Raw genomic sequence first — 14854 nt, 5'->3', positions numbered from 1 at the left:
GAATATTGTCCAGGGACAAGGATTCTCTGAACATAATCTGTCATACTAAAACGCTGTCACCCCTTTGGATCCAGCACTGACCGATGGCCCCACTATTTCCTTATCTCTCAACCACTTTGGCCTTAAGGTACCGTCACACTAAGCAACGCTCCAGCGATCCCACCAGCAACCTGACCTGGCAGGGATCGCTGGAGCGTCGCTACACTGGTTGCTGGTGAGCTGTCAAACAGGCAGATCTCACCAGCAACCAGTGACCAGCCCCCAGCGACGCGTGGAAGCGATGCTGCGCTTGGTAACTAAGGTAAATATCGGGTAACCAACCCGATATATACCTTGGTTACCAGCGCACACCGCTTAGCGCTGGCTCCCTGCACTCCTAGCCAGAGTACACATCGGGTTAATTACCCGATGTGTAGTCTGGCTATGTGTGCAGGCAGCAGGGAGCCGGCACTGCCAGCGTGAGAGCGGCTGATGCTGGTAACGAAGGTAAATAACGGGTAACCAAGGAAAGGGCTCCTTGGTTACCCAATATTTACATTGGTTACCAGCGTCCGCAGAAGCCGGCTCCCTGCACATTCAGTTGTTGCTCTGTCGCTGTCACACACAGCGATCTGTGCTTCACAGCGGGAGAGCAACAACTAAAAAATGGTCCAGGACATTCAGCAACAACCGGCGACCTCACAGCAGGGGCCAGGTTGTTGCTGGATGTCACACACAGCAACATCGCTGCTACGTCACAAAAGTCGTGCCTCAGCAGCGATGTTGCTAGCGATGTTGCTTAGTGAGACGTGGCCTTTAGATCGGCTGCAGTGTGCGGTGATTACGACCTTATGCCCACATTGCTTTTATCATGTGTTTTTCCTTTTTTTTTAATGAATAAAAGCAAGGAAAAAGCATCCCAGCAATGTCTATGAGAATGGTGACTTGCTGTGCACACGCTGCTTCTTTATTCCTTGCAGATTTTGTTGCTGAAAACAGAAGCGGCATGTCAATCGTTTCTGCGCTTATTTCCTGCGTTTCTATAATCCCCTGCAATGCTTTATCTCTACAGGGCATTATATTATATTACTTTGCCTCACACACTGTGCATACAGCATGATGTGAGGCTCTCCATAGCTCAGTAACCTGGAGTCGTCATGGTGACGACCCAGGGTTACTATGGCAGCAATTGGGTCCCTGTGATCGCATTCCAGGGACCCGATCACCAGAGAGCAGTAAGAGATCTCTCTTCCTGCCTTCTAAATGCTGTGATTGCAGCATTCAGGGGGTTAAACTGCTGGAAGCAGCGCAGGCACTGCTCCAAGCAAAGAGACTGCTCCCAGCTATAACATCAGGTGGAAACCTGGCGGCAAGCGCAGGGGTACAGCGCCTGAATCCCTGTGTTCGCCATGATTACAAAAAGCACAAAACGCTTAAAAAAAAAAAAGTGGAAAAACACACGAACGCAATAAAAAAAAAAGTGTTTTTTCAGCTCCAAAAACATGCTTTATTATGTGCAGATTTTCTGCACATAAAACGAAACGTGAGCACACAGCCTAAAACAGCACTGCCCCAAATATTTCTATGGTATTGCGCTGTTCTGTTGTGAGCCAATCACAGGCCTCAGCACTTCCAGGACCGCTACAAACCAAGGGGCGGACTGCGCTAAATCCATGGGGATGACAGCGGGTGACTATGGCAGAAAACACAGTTATTCCCCTGTACAACCCCTTTAATAAATTTGGTATATATTTCAATCTTTGTGAATCACCCCAATGTCCTCAGTAAACCACCAAGTTCAGACCCACGAGGGCTGGGAAGTTGGTATAGAAGCATTGTCACTTCATATCCTCTGTTATGCCACAGTTCAATGGCTTCAGAAATGGAAAATAGTAATAAAGTGACTCTGGTAAAATAGTCCCCTGCTTTCTTGTGTTTTGATAATATTTATTAACTTATATAGCGCTACTGATTCCATAGCACTTCACATAACTAAAGGTGGTGACACACACAGCGACAACGACGTCGCTGCTACGTCACCATTTTCTGTGACGTAGCAGCGACGTCCCGTCGCTGTGTGTGACATCCAGCAACGACCTGGCCCCTGCTGTGAGGTCGCCGCTCGTTGCTGAATGTCCTGCTTCATTTTTTGCTCGTCGCTCTCCCGCTGTGAAGCACACATCACTGTATGTGACAGTGAGAGAGCAACGAACTGAAGCGAGCAGGGAGCCAGCTTCTGGCAGCTGCGGTAAGCTGTAACCAAGGTAAACATCGGGTAACCAAGGAAAGCCCTTTCCTTGGATACCCGATATTTACCTTCGTTACCAGTGTCCGCCGCTCTCATGCTGCCTGGGCTGCCGGCTCCCTGCACACCAGAGTACACATCAGGTAAAGAAGCAATGGTTTGCTTATTAACCCGATGTGTACTCTGGCGTGCAGGGAGCCAGCGCTAAGCGGTGTGCGTTGGTAACCAATGTAAATATCGGGTAACCAAGCCCTAGTTACCAAGCGCAGCATCGCTTCCACCCGTCGCTGCTGGCTGGGGGCTGGTCACTGGTCGCTGGTGAGATCTGCTTGTTTGACAGCTCACCAGCGACCATGTAACGACACAGCAGCGATCCTGATAAGGTCAGGTCGCCCGTCGTGATCGCTGCTGCGTCGCTATGTGTGAACCGAGCATAAGGGTCATAGATTGAGACATGAAATTAACTTATAACATTTCTAAACTTAATAAAAATACTTGTCCAACGGAGTCAGAATATTTCTGCCAATTTTGACTCCCACATACAAAATTCCCATCAGTATAAAGTACCAGGCAGGTGGGTGATATTTTAAAGGGGTTGTCGGGCCACAAAACACTGCTGAATTGTGGCAGTGTGCAAAGTTCACACTTTCGTGATTTCCCTAAATTCCCGATGTCTGTGGGCAGTGAAGTGAGCCCATGTATGCGATAAGCATGATTGCGGTAATGTGCCGACTAGGCTCGCCAGGCCTCTATCAATAGGAGAAGTGAGAGAAGCTGAATGAGACTAGCCGCACATGGCCACGTTTACACAAAATGTATACATGTGGTCATGTGACCGCTCACCCCCATACTGTCATAATTTGGGAATCACAGATTCTTCTGAGGCCACTGTGTCAGTTTTTTGGTGCAGGTGATATTGGCAGATTATACATGCAGATTTGTGATAGATTTTCCCTCCCATGTGAATGAACTCAATCCATACCTAAACATCTGTACTTAAAGAAAAATCGTGCAACGGCTATGACAACTATATAGTGTCCACCGCCATTAACTTAAGGACGGCGGCAGCTATAGGCATAGAAGTGGTGTCTAGGTATAGTAAAGTAGCCATGCGCTACGCAATGAAACCACCTATAGCGCCACCTGGTGGAAAACAACGGAGTTAGCATTTTTATCTTGAAAACGTAACGAGAGAGAAAATAAGTGAATTACAAAGTTGTAGGGCATCATCAATTCAATACAAATCGACACCTTGCATACAGAAATGCTATGATTAGAACGTGTAAAACTCACAAGGCTGCGGACGTGAAGCGATACCTCATGGAGACCTTCCTACAAGTCATTGGGTATGGTGGCTTCGTGGAGTGGCCTCCACGCTCACCTGACCTGACCCCATTGGACTTCTTTCTGTGAGGTCACATCAAACAACAGGTGTATGCGACCCCTCCACCAACATTGCAGGACCTACGATGACGTATCACAGATGCTTGTGCAAACGTGTCACCTACCATATTGCACAAACGTGCAGCAAGATACAGTATGCTGTCCAGAGTCCAGATGTGCATTGCAGCTGACGGTGGCCACTTTGAGCATCAAAGTTAAATGAGCGCCATATGCGTGACCAGCATTGAATGTTTTCGGGTGGGGGGGTTTGGTCATGGGTTTCATATCATAGCATTTCTGTATGCAAGGTGTCGATTCATATTGAATTGATGATGCCCTACAATTTTTTAGTTCACTTTTTTCTCTCTCTCTCGTTCTGTTTTCAAGATAAAAAAGCTAACTTCGTTGTTTTCCACCAGGTGGCGCTATAGATGGTTTCACTGCGTAACGCATGGCTACTTTACTATACCTAGACACCACTTCTATGCCTATATCGGTCGCCGTTCTCAAGTTAATGGTGGTGGACAGGATATGGGTGGACACACTGTATATACACTTTAAAAAACAAACATTAATAAATACCTACAGGAAAGAGTATTTAATCCATCGCTCATCAGCAGTCGGTAACGAGGAGGACCATTAGCTGTACTGATTGGACGTGTATTCTAAAACAAAAAGGTTTTATGTCACATGGTGATCAATTATTGGCTACTCTTATATGGTAATTAAAAGAAGGGAATTTTGTTTACTTACCGTAAATTCCTTTTCTTCTAGCTCCAATTGGGAGACCCAGACAATTGGGGTGTATAGCTATGCCTCCGGAGGCCACACAAAGTATTACACTAAAAGTGTAAAGCCCCTCCCCTTCAGCCTATACACCCCCCGTGCTGCCACGGGCTCATCAGTTTTGGTGCAAAAGCCAGAAGGAGGAAAAAATTATAAACTGGTTTAAAGTAAATTCAATCCGAAGGAATATCGGAGAACTGAAACCATTTAACATGAACAACATGTGTATACAAAAACAGGGGCGGGTGCTGGGTCTCCCAATTGGAGCTAGAAGAAAAGGAATTTACGGTAAGTAAACAAAATTCCCTTCTTCTTTGTCGCTCCTTATTGGGAGACCCAGACAATTGGGACGTCCAAAAGCAGTCCCTGGGTGGGTAGATAATACCTCATAATAGAGCCGTAACGGCTCCGTCCTACAGGTGGGCAACCGCCGCCTGAAGGACTTGCCTACCTAGGCTGGCATCTGCCGAAGCATAGGTATGCACCTGATAGTGTTTCGTGAAAGTGTGCAGGCTCGACCAGGTAGCTGCCTGACACACCTGCTGAGCCGTAGCCTGGTGTCGCAAGGCCCAGGACGCTCCCACAGCCCTGGTAGAATGGGCCTTCAGTCCTGAGGGAACCGGAAGCCCCGAGGAACGGTAAGCTTCGAGAATTGGTTCCTTGATCCACCGAGCCAGGGTGGATTTGGAAGCTTGTGTCCCTTTACGCTGGCCAGCAACAAGGACAAAGAGTGCATCCGAGCGGCGCAGGGGCGCCGTACGAGAAATGTAGAGTCTGAGTGCTCTCACCAGATCTAACAAGTGCAAATCCTTTTCACATTGGTGAACTGGATGAGGACAAAACGAGGGTAAGGAGATGTCCTGATTGAGATGAAAAGGGGATACCACCTTAGGGAGGAATTCCGGAACCGGACGCAGAACCACCTTGTCCTGGTGAAACACCAGGAAAGGAGCTTTGCATGATAACGCTGCCAACTCAGACATTCTCCGAAGTGAGGTGACTGCTACTAGAAAAACCACTTTCTGCGAAAGGCGTGCGAGCGAAATATCCCTCATTGGCTCGAACGGTGGTTTCTGAAGAACCATCAGCACCCTGTTCAGATCCCAGGGTTCTAACGGACGCTTGTAAGGAGGGACGATGTGACAAACCCCTTGCAGGAACGTGCGTACCTGTGGGAGTCTGGCCAGGCGCTTCTGAAAAAACACAGAGAGCGCAGAGACTTGTCCCTTAAGGGAGCCTAGCGACAAACCCTTTTCCAATCCGGATTGAAGAAAGGACAGAAAAGTGGGCAAGGCAAATGGCCAGGGAGAAAACCCCTGAGCAGAGCACCATGACAGGAATATTTTCCACGTCCTGTGGTAGATCTTGGCGGACGTTGGTTTCCTAGCCTGTCTCATAGTGGCAATGACCTCTTGAGATAATCCTGAAGACGCTAGGATCCAGGACTCAATGGCCACACAGTCAGGTTGAGGGCCGCAGAATTCAGATGGAAAAACGGCCCTTGAGACAGCAAATCTGGTCGGTCTGGCAGTGCCCACGGTTGGCCGACCGCGAGATGCCACAGATCCGGGTACCACGACCTCCTCGGCCAGTCTGGAGCGACGATGATGGCGCGGCGGCAGTCGGCCCTGATCTTGCGTAACACTCTGGGCAACAGTGCCAGAGGAGGAAACACATAAGGAAGTTGAAACTGCGACCAATCCTGAACTAAGGCGTCTGCCGCCAGAGCTCTGTGATCTTGAGATCGAGCCATGAATGTTGGGACCTTGTTGTTGTGCCGTGACGCCATGAGGTCGACGTCCGGCATCCCCCAGCGGCAACAGATCTCCTGAAACACGTCCGGGTGAAGGGACCATTCCCCTGCGTCCATGCCCTGGCGACTGAGAAAGTCTGCTTCCCAGTTTTCTACGCCCGGGATGTGAACTGCGGATATGGTGGATGCTGTGGCTTCCACCCACAGCAGAATCCGCCGGACTTCCTGGAAGGCTTGCCGACTGCGTGTCCCACCTTGGTGGTTGATGTAAGCCACCGCTGTGGAGTTGTCCGACTGAATGCGGATCTGCTTGCCTTCCAGCCACTGCTGGAACGCTTTTAGGGCAAGATACACTGCCCTGATCTCCAGAACATTGATCTGAAGTGAGGACTCTTGCTGAGTCCACGTACCCTGAGCCCTGTGGTGTAGAAAAACTGCTCCCCACCCTGACAGACTCGCGTCCGTCGTGACCACCGCCCAAGATGGGGGTAGGAAGGATTTCCCCTTCGATAATGAGGTGGGCTGGAAGAGTATGAAACTCCATGCCCAGATATGTCAGTGATTGGACCGGTGTCAGATTTGACTTTGGAAAATTGATGATCCACCCGAAACTCTGGAGAATCTCCAGAGTAACGTTGAGGCTGTGTTGGCATGCCTCTTGAGAGGGTGCCTTGACCAGCAGATCGTCTAAGTACGGTATCAGTGAGTGACCCTGAGAGTGGAGGACCGCAACTACTGTAGCCATGACCTTGGTGAAAACCCTTGGGGCTGTCGCCAGGCCGAACGGCAGTGCCGCGAACTGAAGGTGTTCGTCTCCTATGGCGAAGCGCAAGAAGCGCTGATGCTCTGGAGCAATCGGTACGTGGAGATAAGCATCCTTGATATCGATCGATGCTAGGAAATCTCCTTGGGACATTGAGGCGATGACGGAGCGGAGGGATTCCATCCGGAACCGCCTGGTCCTTACGTGTTTGTTGAGCAGTTTTAGGTCCAAAACAGGACGGAAGGACCCGTCCTTCTTTGGAACCACAAACAGGTTGGAGTAGAAACCGTGACCCTGTTGCTGAAAAGGAACTGGGACCACCACTCCTTCTGCCTTCAGAATGCCCACCGCCTGCAGAAGAGCCTCGGCTCGCTCGGGAGGCGGAGATGTTCTGAAGAATCGAGTCGGAGGACAAGAGCTGAACTCTATCCTGTAACCGTGAGACAAAATGTCTCTCACCCAACGGTCTTTTACTTGTGGCAGCCAGGTGTCGCAAAAGCGGGAGAGCCTGCCACCGACCGAGGATGCGGTGTGAGGAGGCCGTAAGTCATGAGGAAGCCGCCTTGTTAGCGGCACCTCCGGCGGTCTTTTTAGGGCGTGATTTAGACCGCCATGCGTCGGAGTTCCTCTGATCCTTCTGAGGCCTTTTGGACGAGGAGAATTGGGACCTGCCCGCACCCCGAAAGGACCGAAACCTCGACTGTCCCCTCCTCTGTTGGGGTGTTTTTGGTTTGGCCTGGGGTAAGGATGTTTCCTTTCCCTTGGATTGTTTGATGATTTCATCCAATCTCTCACCAAACAAACGGTCGCCAGAAAATGGCAATCCAGTTAAGCACTTTTTGGAAGCCGAATCTGCCTTCCATTCCCGCAGCCACAAGGCCCTGCGTATTGCCACCGAATTGGCGGCTGCAACCGCCGTACGGCTCGCAGAGTCCAGGACAGCATTATTAGCGTAGGACGCAAATGCCGACGTTTGAGAGGTTATGGACGCCACCTGCGGCGCAGACGTACATGTGAGTGCGTCAATTTGCGCCTGACCAGCTGAGATAGCTTGGAGTGCCCATACGGCTGCGAATGCTGGAGCAAAAGACGCGCCGATAGCTTCATAGATGGATTTCAACCAGAGCTCCATCTGTCTGTCAGTGGCATCCTTGAGTGAAGCCCCATCTTCCACTGCAACTATGGATCTAGCCGCCAGTCTGGAGATTGGAGGATCCACCTTGGGACACTGAGTCCAGCCCTTGACCACGTCAGGGGGGAAAGGGTAACGTGTATCCTTAAGGCGCTTGGAAAAACGCTTATCTGGACAAGATCGGTGTTTCTGGACTGCCTCTCTGAAGTCAGAGTGGTCTAGAAACATACTCTTTGTACGCTTGGGAAACCTGAAACGGAATTTCTCCTGCTGAGAAGCTGACTCCTCCACTGGAGGAGCTGAGGGAGAAATATTCAACATTTCATTGATGGACGCAATAAGATCATTCACTATGGCGTCCCCATCAGGAGTATCAAGGTTGAGAGCGGCTTCAGGATCAGAATCCTGATCAGCTACCTCCGCTTCATCATACAGAGAGTCCTCTTGCTGAGACCCTGAACATTGTGATGATGTAGAGGGGATTTCATAGCGAGCTCGCTTAGTCGGTCTGGGGCTGCGGTCCGTGTCAGAGACCTCACCCTGGGATCCATGAGACACCCCGGGAGGACATTGCTGTTCCAACTGAGGGGGACCAGGGGGCAATGATTGCACAGTGCCCATGGCTTGAGATGCCGGCCTGGACTGCAAGGCTTCTAATATCTTAGCCATAGTCTCAGAAAGTCTTTCAGTAAAAACTGCAAACTCCGTCCCTGTCACCTGGACAGTGTTAACAGGTGGTTCTCCCTGGGCCACCCTTAGCAGAGGCTCCGGCTGAGAAAGTGCCACAGGGGCCGAGCATTGCACACAATGAGGGTCAGTGGAACCTGCCGGCAGTATAGCCGTACATGCTGCACAGGCAGCATAGTAAGTCTGTGCTTTGGCACCCTTGCTATTTGTGGACGACATGCTGTTGTCTCCTCTGAGCAATACAGGAGGGTATATAGCCAAAAATCAACAGTGCACCATACAGTGTAAAGTATAGTCTATAATCATATAATCTATAAGTACACTTCTGCACTAGTGGGGCCAGCACCACAGGTGCTGCTTACCGCCTGCGCAAAGCGGTTGTGTGGGCACCAGAATTCCTGCCTGGGTCTCCCTGAGCTTGTCTGTCCTCTCCAGCGTTAGCAGAGCTTAGAGGAATGGCTGCCGGCGTCCTGAGGAGAGGAGGGAGCCGTGGGCGTGACCCAGAAAAGTGCGGGAACTGGTGCCCCACTGTGCAGAGTGAGGGGGGTGGAGTATGCAAAGCATGCTCCAGCCCTCAGTGCTGCAGTGCTGTACAGCGTCCCGCCCTTCCCCTGACTGGCAGGGCTGGGGGCGGGAAGAAAAAGAGACTAGGCCGCAAAAAAGCCGGGGACTCGAGTTATAAGCGCGGCCGCCGTATAAGCGCGGTCGGCGCGGAAGTCCCCGGCGCACTAACAGTCCCAGCCGCGCCGCAGTGATAACCATGGCAGCGGCGGTCAGCGCGGCAGTCCCCCTACACAAACACACTCAGCGACGCTGAAGTGTGTAATGGCACAAACGCAGTCAGCGCTGCGGTCCCCGGTGCACTAGCACACCCAGCAATGCTGGAGTGTTGCTGTGCGCGGTCCCCAAGGGGACACAGAGTACCTCAAAGTAGCAGGGCCATGTCCCTGAACGATACTCGGCTCCTATCCAGCAGGGTCCTCAGGAGCTGTGGATGGAGCACGGTCTCCTGTGCCTGGAGACCGATAGGATCCCACTTCACCCAGAGCCCTAAGGGGGATGGGGAAGGAAAACAGCATGTGGGCTCCAGCCTCCGTACCCGCAATGGATACCTCAACCTTAACAACACCGCCGACAAGAGTGGGGTGAGAAGGGAGCATGCTGGGGGCCCTGTTATGGGCCCTCTTTTCTTCCATCCGACATAGTCAGCAGCTGCTGCTGACTAAGCTGTGGAGCTATGCGTGGATGTCTGCCTCCTTCGCACAAAGCATAAAAACTGATGAGCCCGTGGCAGCACGGGGGGTGTATAGGCTGAAGGGGAGGGGCTTTACACTTTTAGTGTAATACTTTGTGTGGCCTCCGGAGGCATAGCTATACACCCCAATTGTCTGGGTCTCCCAATAAGGAGCGACAAAGAAAGGGGGTTTTCTCCTCACTAAGGGATGACATTACTGAATTATTAGTAAGGCTCAACCAGCATCACCACTGCAGCCTCTTCACACGCACTGATATCAATGACTTTGGCTATCAGTGTAATGTGTTTGGGGCACTGGCTGACTGATTGTCGGAGATGTTGATCAAGCACGTCTGCTAAAATAATACAGATGTGCTACTGAGCAAACTGTCAGTCAATGTGCCAGGGCAGCATGAGGGGGCAGAGGGAGGACATAGCGATATCAGCGGTAGCATATCGACTAACAAAAAGATTTTGGGTACTCACCACAAAATTGGAGGTTTCATTGGTGGACACATAACCATGGGTGTATGCTGCTGCCACTAGGCAAAGAGTTAACTTATCCTCAGCCGGTTACACCTGCTAACTGGTATGAAGCTAATCAGTTAGTGACAGAAAAGTAGAAATCAAACATTAGAAACACTATGAATAAGGTGGGTGCTGTGTGCCCCCAATGAAGGCTCAGAGAAAGATTTTAAAGCGAGTAACCGAAATCTTTTCTCTCGCTCTTCATTGAGGAACACAACCATATCCAAAAGCAGTCCCCAAGGGTGGGAATAACAAAATGGAAGAATGTACAACTTCTCAGGTTGGACTCTAGACCATTGCAGGTAACAAAACTTTTCACCCTAAGATGGTATCAGCCAGACCTGGTCCTCAAGCGAGCTGAGGGACTACCTGAAGTCCAGACCTAACTACGGGAAAGCTAGGAGTGCATGAAGGTAAAAAAAAACCATCGGAGTAATGTCAATTGTTTTGCCCTGGCGAAAGAAGGCCTTCTAAGATCTAAGTACCATGGTAGATATGTGAGGAAGAAGGCTTCCTTCCCTTTATCATGGTCTGAATTACCTGAGAACGGTGGCCTAAATGGATGCTCCTAAATTGAGATACTGAAATTTCTGGTGGAAATGTGAAAGGAGGTCTGGAAGATCTGGGAGTTTCCAAAGAACATCTGCGAGGAGGTTGATCAGCTCTGTGCAACCAGATCTTGATTAGAACTCCTTCCGCTTTTATCTTTTTTTATTATCTTTGAGAATCAGAAAAAGGAGGGTGTGGGAAAAGGAGAAGATATATGGCAGGACGAACTAGGACCATAAAATTGGCCAACGGCGAGGGAGTTGTGCGCTCTGGATACGAACTGAAGAACTTTGTTATTCATTCAGGACACCATCAGCTAAATGTCGGGAGTGCCTCATCACCAAATCTGATTAAACACTGAGGGGTGCAGAGACCATTATCCCGTAAAAAGATCTTTGCCGCTCAAAAAATCAGTTGCTCATTTGTCTACCCCGGGGATGTGAACCGCTCAAATCACTAGAAAGTGTTCCTTCACCCAGAACAGGATCCAGGAGACCTCTGACATGATAGTCGGGCTACAAGTATATCCCAGATGCTGATGTTGCTACAGCAGTATCATTGTCGAATTGTATGCAGAGATGACAGCCCGTCAAGTGCTCCTGCCAATGAAGGAGGGATAGGTAGATTTCTCAGAGTTCCAAAATATTAAATCGAAAGAGTTCACAGGTCTTCCAACGCCCTTGAATGGTTAAGTCTTGAAACACTCCTCCCCAAATTATGACGCTGCTATCCATTGTCCCAATTAGCTTGAATTTAAGAAGAAAGATGGATCAGTTGATCCAGAGAGGAAGTAGACTTGTCCCACAGGGTCAGGAGAGCTAATTGGAGAGGTCTGGTGTGAAGTTGTGTCAACAGAATTGATTCGAAGGTAGTCACCATTTTTCCCAGTGCACTCATGCAGAGGAGGGGGGTGAGGGTGAGGAGGGGGGGGGGGGGGGGGGGGGGGAGTATATAGGAACAACAGAGGAAGCGAGTACCCTGCTGGAGAGCCAATCTTCTCTCTGCTGGGAGAAACACTCTTGCATGGACAGTATCCATAAACATCCCTAGTCAGACAAGATGTTGAACCAGAATCCGGGATGACTAAAGCCCGCTTTACACGCTGCAATGTATTTTACGATGTGTCGGCGGGGGTCACGTCGTAAGTGACGCACATCCGGCATCGTAAGTTACATTGCAGTGTGTAACTGCTACGTGCGATTGCGATTGAACGGTAAAACGTTCATCGCACGCACGTCGTACATACCTCATGAATTGTACGTCAGATTGTTCATCGTACCCGGGATAGCACACACTGCAGTGTGACACCCCAGGAACGAAGAAAAGATCTTACCTACGTCCTGCAGTTCCCGGCCGGTAATGCGGAAGGAAGGAGGTGGGCGGGATGTTTAAGTCCCGCTCAGCTCCGCCCCTCCTCTTCTATTGGCCGGCTGCCGCGTGACATCGATGTGACGCCGAACGTCCCTCCCACTCCAGGAAGTGGACGTTCGCCGCCCACATCGAGGTCGTATGGAAGGCAAGTACGTGTGACGGGGGTTAATCGTTTGTGCGGCACGTTCAACAAATTGAACGTGCCACACATACGATGGGGGCGTTGCAAATCGCATACGATATCGTATGCGAAATTGCAACGTGTAAAGCAGGCTTTACTCGTTGACATTCCAACTAAGGCAGGATAGAGTCTCTATGGTATTTGAAGACTTTCTAGGCACACGGAATACGAAAGTGCCTTGATGAAAGTTTCGTCCAGGTAGTGTATTATGAGGATACCCCCTGCCTGAAGAATGGTCATGACGGCAGCCATAACCTTTGTAATTACTGCGGTAGCGGTGGCAAATCTGAAGGCCCGGGTAAATCGGAATATGGAGATAATGTCCCAGATGTTTATTGAACTAAAGAAATTCCTCAGGTTCCATGGACGAAATTACTGACTTAAGGGATTCCATCTTTAAGCTCATTTGTTTCGAAGCTTAAGTCCTAGGATGGAATTTACTGATCCATCTTTCTTGGGTACCACCAAAAAGGTTTGAATGAAAACCTGTGAAGCGTTCCTTTGTAAAAACAGGAACAGTGACGCCTGCTTGACAGACAGAAGGCGTTGGTAAACCCAGGAATCAGAGATGGCAACTGTCAGACAGGACTGTAAAGAGAGATTGGGAGGAAGGGTATCAAATTCCAATTTGCACCCGGAAAATACGATATCTCAGACCCTCAAGTCATTGACTAGAGAGCCAAACGTCCTGTAAGGAGATGACTGCCTACCCTTAATGGAATTCCAGGAGGTGGCAACCAGTCATACAAAAGAGAACCTGCTGGATCTGATGGAACCAAGTCGGCCATGAGCGCGTTAATCTAGAGTCGGCTTGAACTAAGGTCTATCCTTGAGATAACAGGGACTTTTCCCGTTGAATACTTGACCTGCTGGAGACTGACAAAACTGAACGGGGGATGTTTGCTCTTGGGGCAAGGGTGCTTCGGTTTCTGCTGAGTGGCTGCAAATACTGGGCATAGGGAAGACTGCTCTGCCTCAAAGGCAGACTAGGCCAGAGATTCGATGTGCCTGTCCATAGGATCTTTGAGAGCTGCTTCAAGTAAGAAAGGAAGGATAGCGTTGGGTGGAGAATTTATTGGCTGGATATCTGGTCAACTTCTTTTGAAGGTAGGAAGGGAACAGATATAGGATTTCCATACGACTTCTTTGTTTCAGTCTATCCGACGGCCCCCATTCCTTGGATACCACTTCTTCAAATTCCTTGTGGTCAGAAAAGAGGTTGTGCAAATGCCTTGTTTACTTAAATAGGACACTGACTGCTCCGCTTGTGGAAGAGCGACTTCATTAATATTTAAGGTCTAGCTGACCACGTGGACCAGACTGTCAACCATATGCTCATCTTAAAAAAAAAAAAAGAAGAAAAAAAAAGTTTTTCAACCTACTGTACCAAGCCATGTATCAAGTTCAGGTTCGATGCATGGAATCCAGGTTGGTGGCCTGGTCCACATCGGCATCTGATTCAAATTCAGAGCAGTGTTCAGATTCCTGAAAAGTGTGCATTTCAGCGAGGAAGAAAGCAAAACTGTGACTAGCCGAGAAGTGGAGGGAGAAGTTAACCTAGACGAAGAGCTATGACAAGTCCACTTATTGGTACTCTTGCGTGATTTACCATGCTGGTGCAGGTAGTCCGGTAAATCTGAGTAACTCAGAGGGAGTTAGTGTACTAATGGCAGAAGACGCTGAATGAAAGCAGGGGTTGGGACAACTTGGTTACGTCTGCGACTGACTGGGAAAGAACAGAGGCCCACTCAAGGGAAGGGCTCCTGGGTGACATGGGTCTGCAGGTTGGAGCAGCCTGAGCAGAGGGCTGTGGTCTGACCATAAGAAAATTTTACTTTATAGTAGGAGCAGGCATTGTGCAGCACCAGCCGGGGCTGTAAGGTCTGGCGATCTTCTCTGGAATCGGCCTTAGTGAAAGACAAAAGAGAACAGAATGAGAGGCCAGGAGGAAGTGGCCGAGAGGAGGAGGCAGCGTGTACCAAAAGCAGCACAGCCTAGCTGGTTCCAGAAGAGTATGAGGCCTCAACTATGAAGAAGAGAAATTCTTTCTAGTAATGGATGAGAAGAACACATGAAGTGGTACGTGCATTGAAAAGATGACTGTGGCTGGCGTGGAAGGGGGTGGAGACTAAAAGCGCACAAAAGAAAAATGTCCACCAGGACACAGTACGAGATTGGTCAGAGCTGCCAAAAGAGCTAAAAGCTAAGAGGAAAGACCACGCATCTGTGATTGGCTGAAGGACGAAAAGACAGAGTGTGTAGC

The 14854-nt window shown here is 49.7% G+C and overlaps 1 protein-coding gene across 1 annotated transcript in view; it reads right to left on the bottom strand.

Moving 5' to 3' along the window:
- Nucleotides 1-14854, bottom strand: part of RPA1 (replication protein A1) — a 134458-nt gene that overhangs the window by 115888 nt on the left and 3716 nt on the right. Inside the window, exon 3 of the mRNA XM_075335336.1 lies at nt 4194-4272. Within this exon, the coding sequence (XP_075191451.1) occupies nt 4194-4272 (79 nt within the window). The remainder of the gene's footprint in view (nt 1-4193; nt 4273-14854) is intronic.

The sequence above is a fragment of the Anomaloglossus baeobatrachus genome, chromosome 2, assembly GCF_048569485.1.
Source record: "Anomaloglossus baeobatrachus isolate aAnoBae1 chromosome 2, aAnoBae1.hap1, whole genome shotgun sequence".
Classification (NCBI taxonomy): Eukaryota; Metazoa; Chordata; class Amphibia; order Anura; family Aromobatidae; genus Anomaloglossus; species Anomaloglossus baeobatrachus.
The sequence above is the reverse complement of the archived record's forward strand: the minus strand, read 5'-3'. Positions and strand labels throughout refer to the sequence as shown.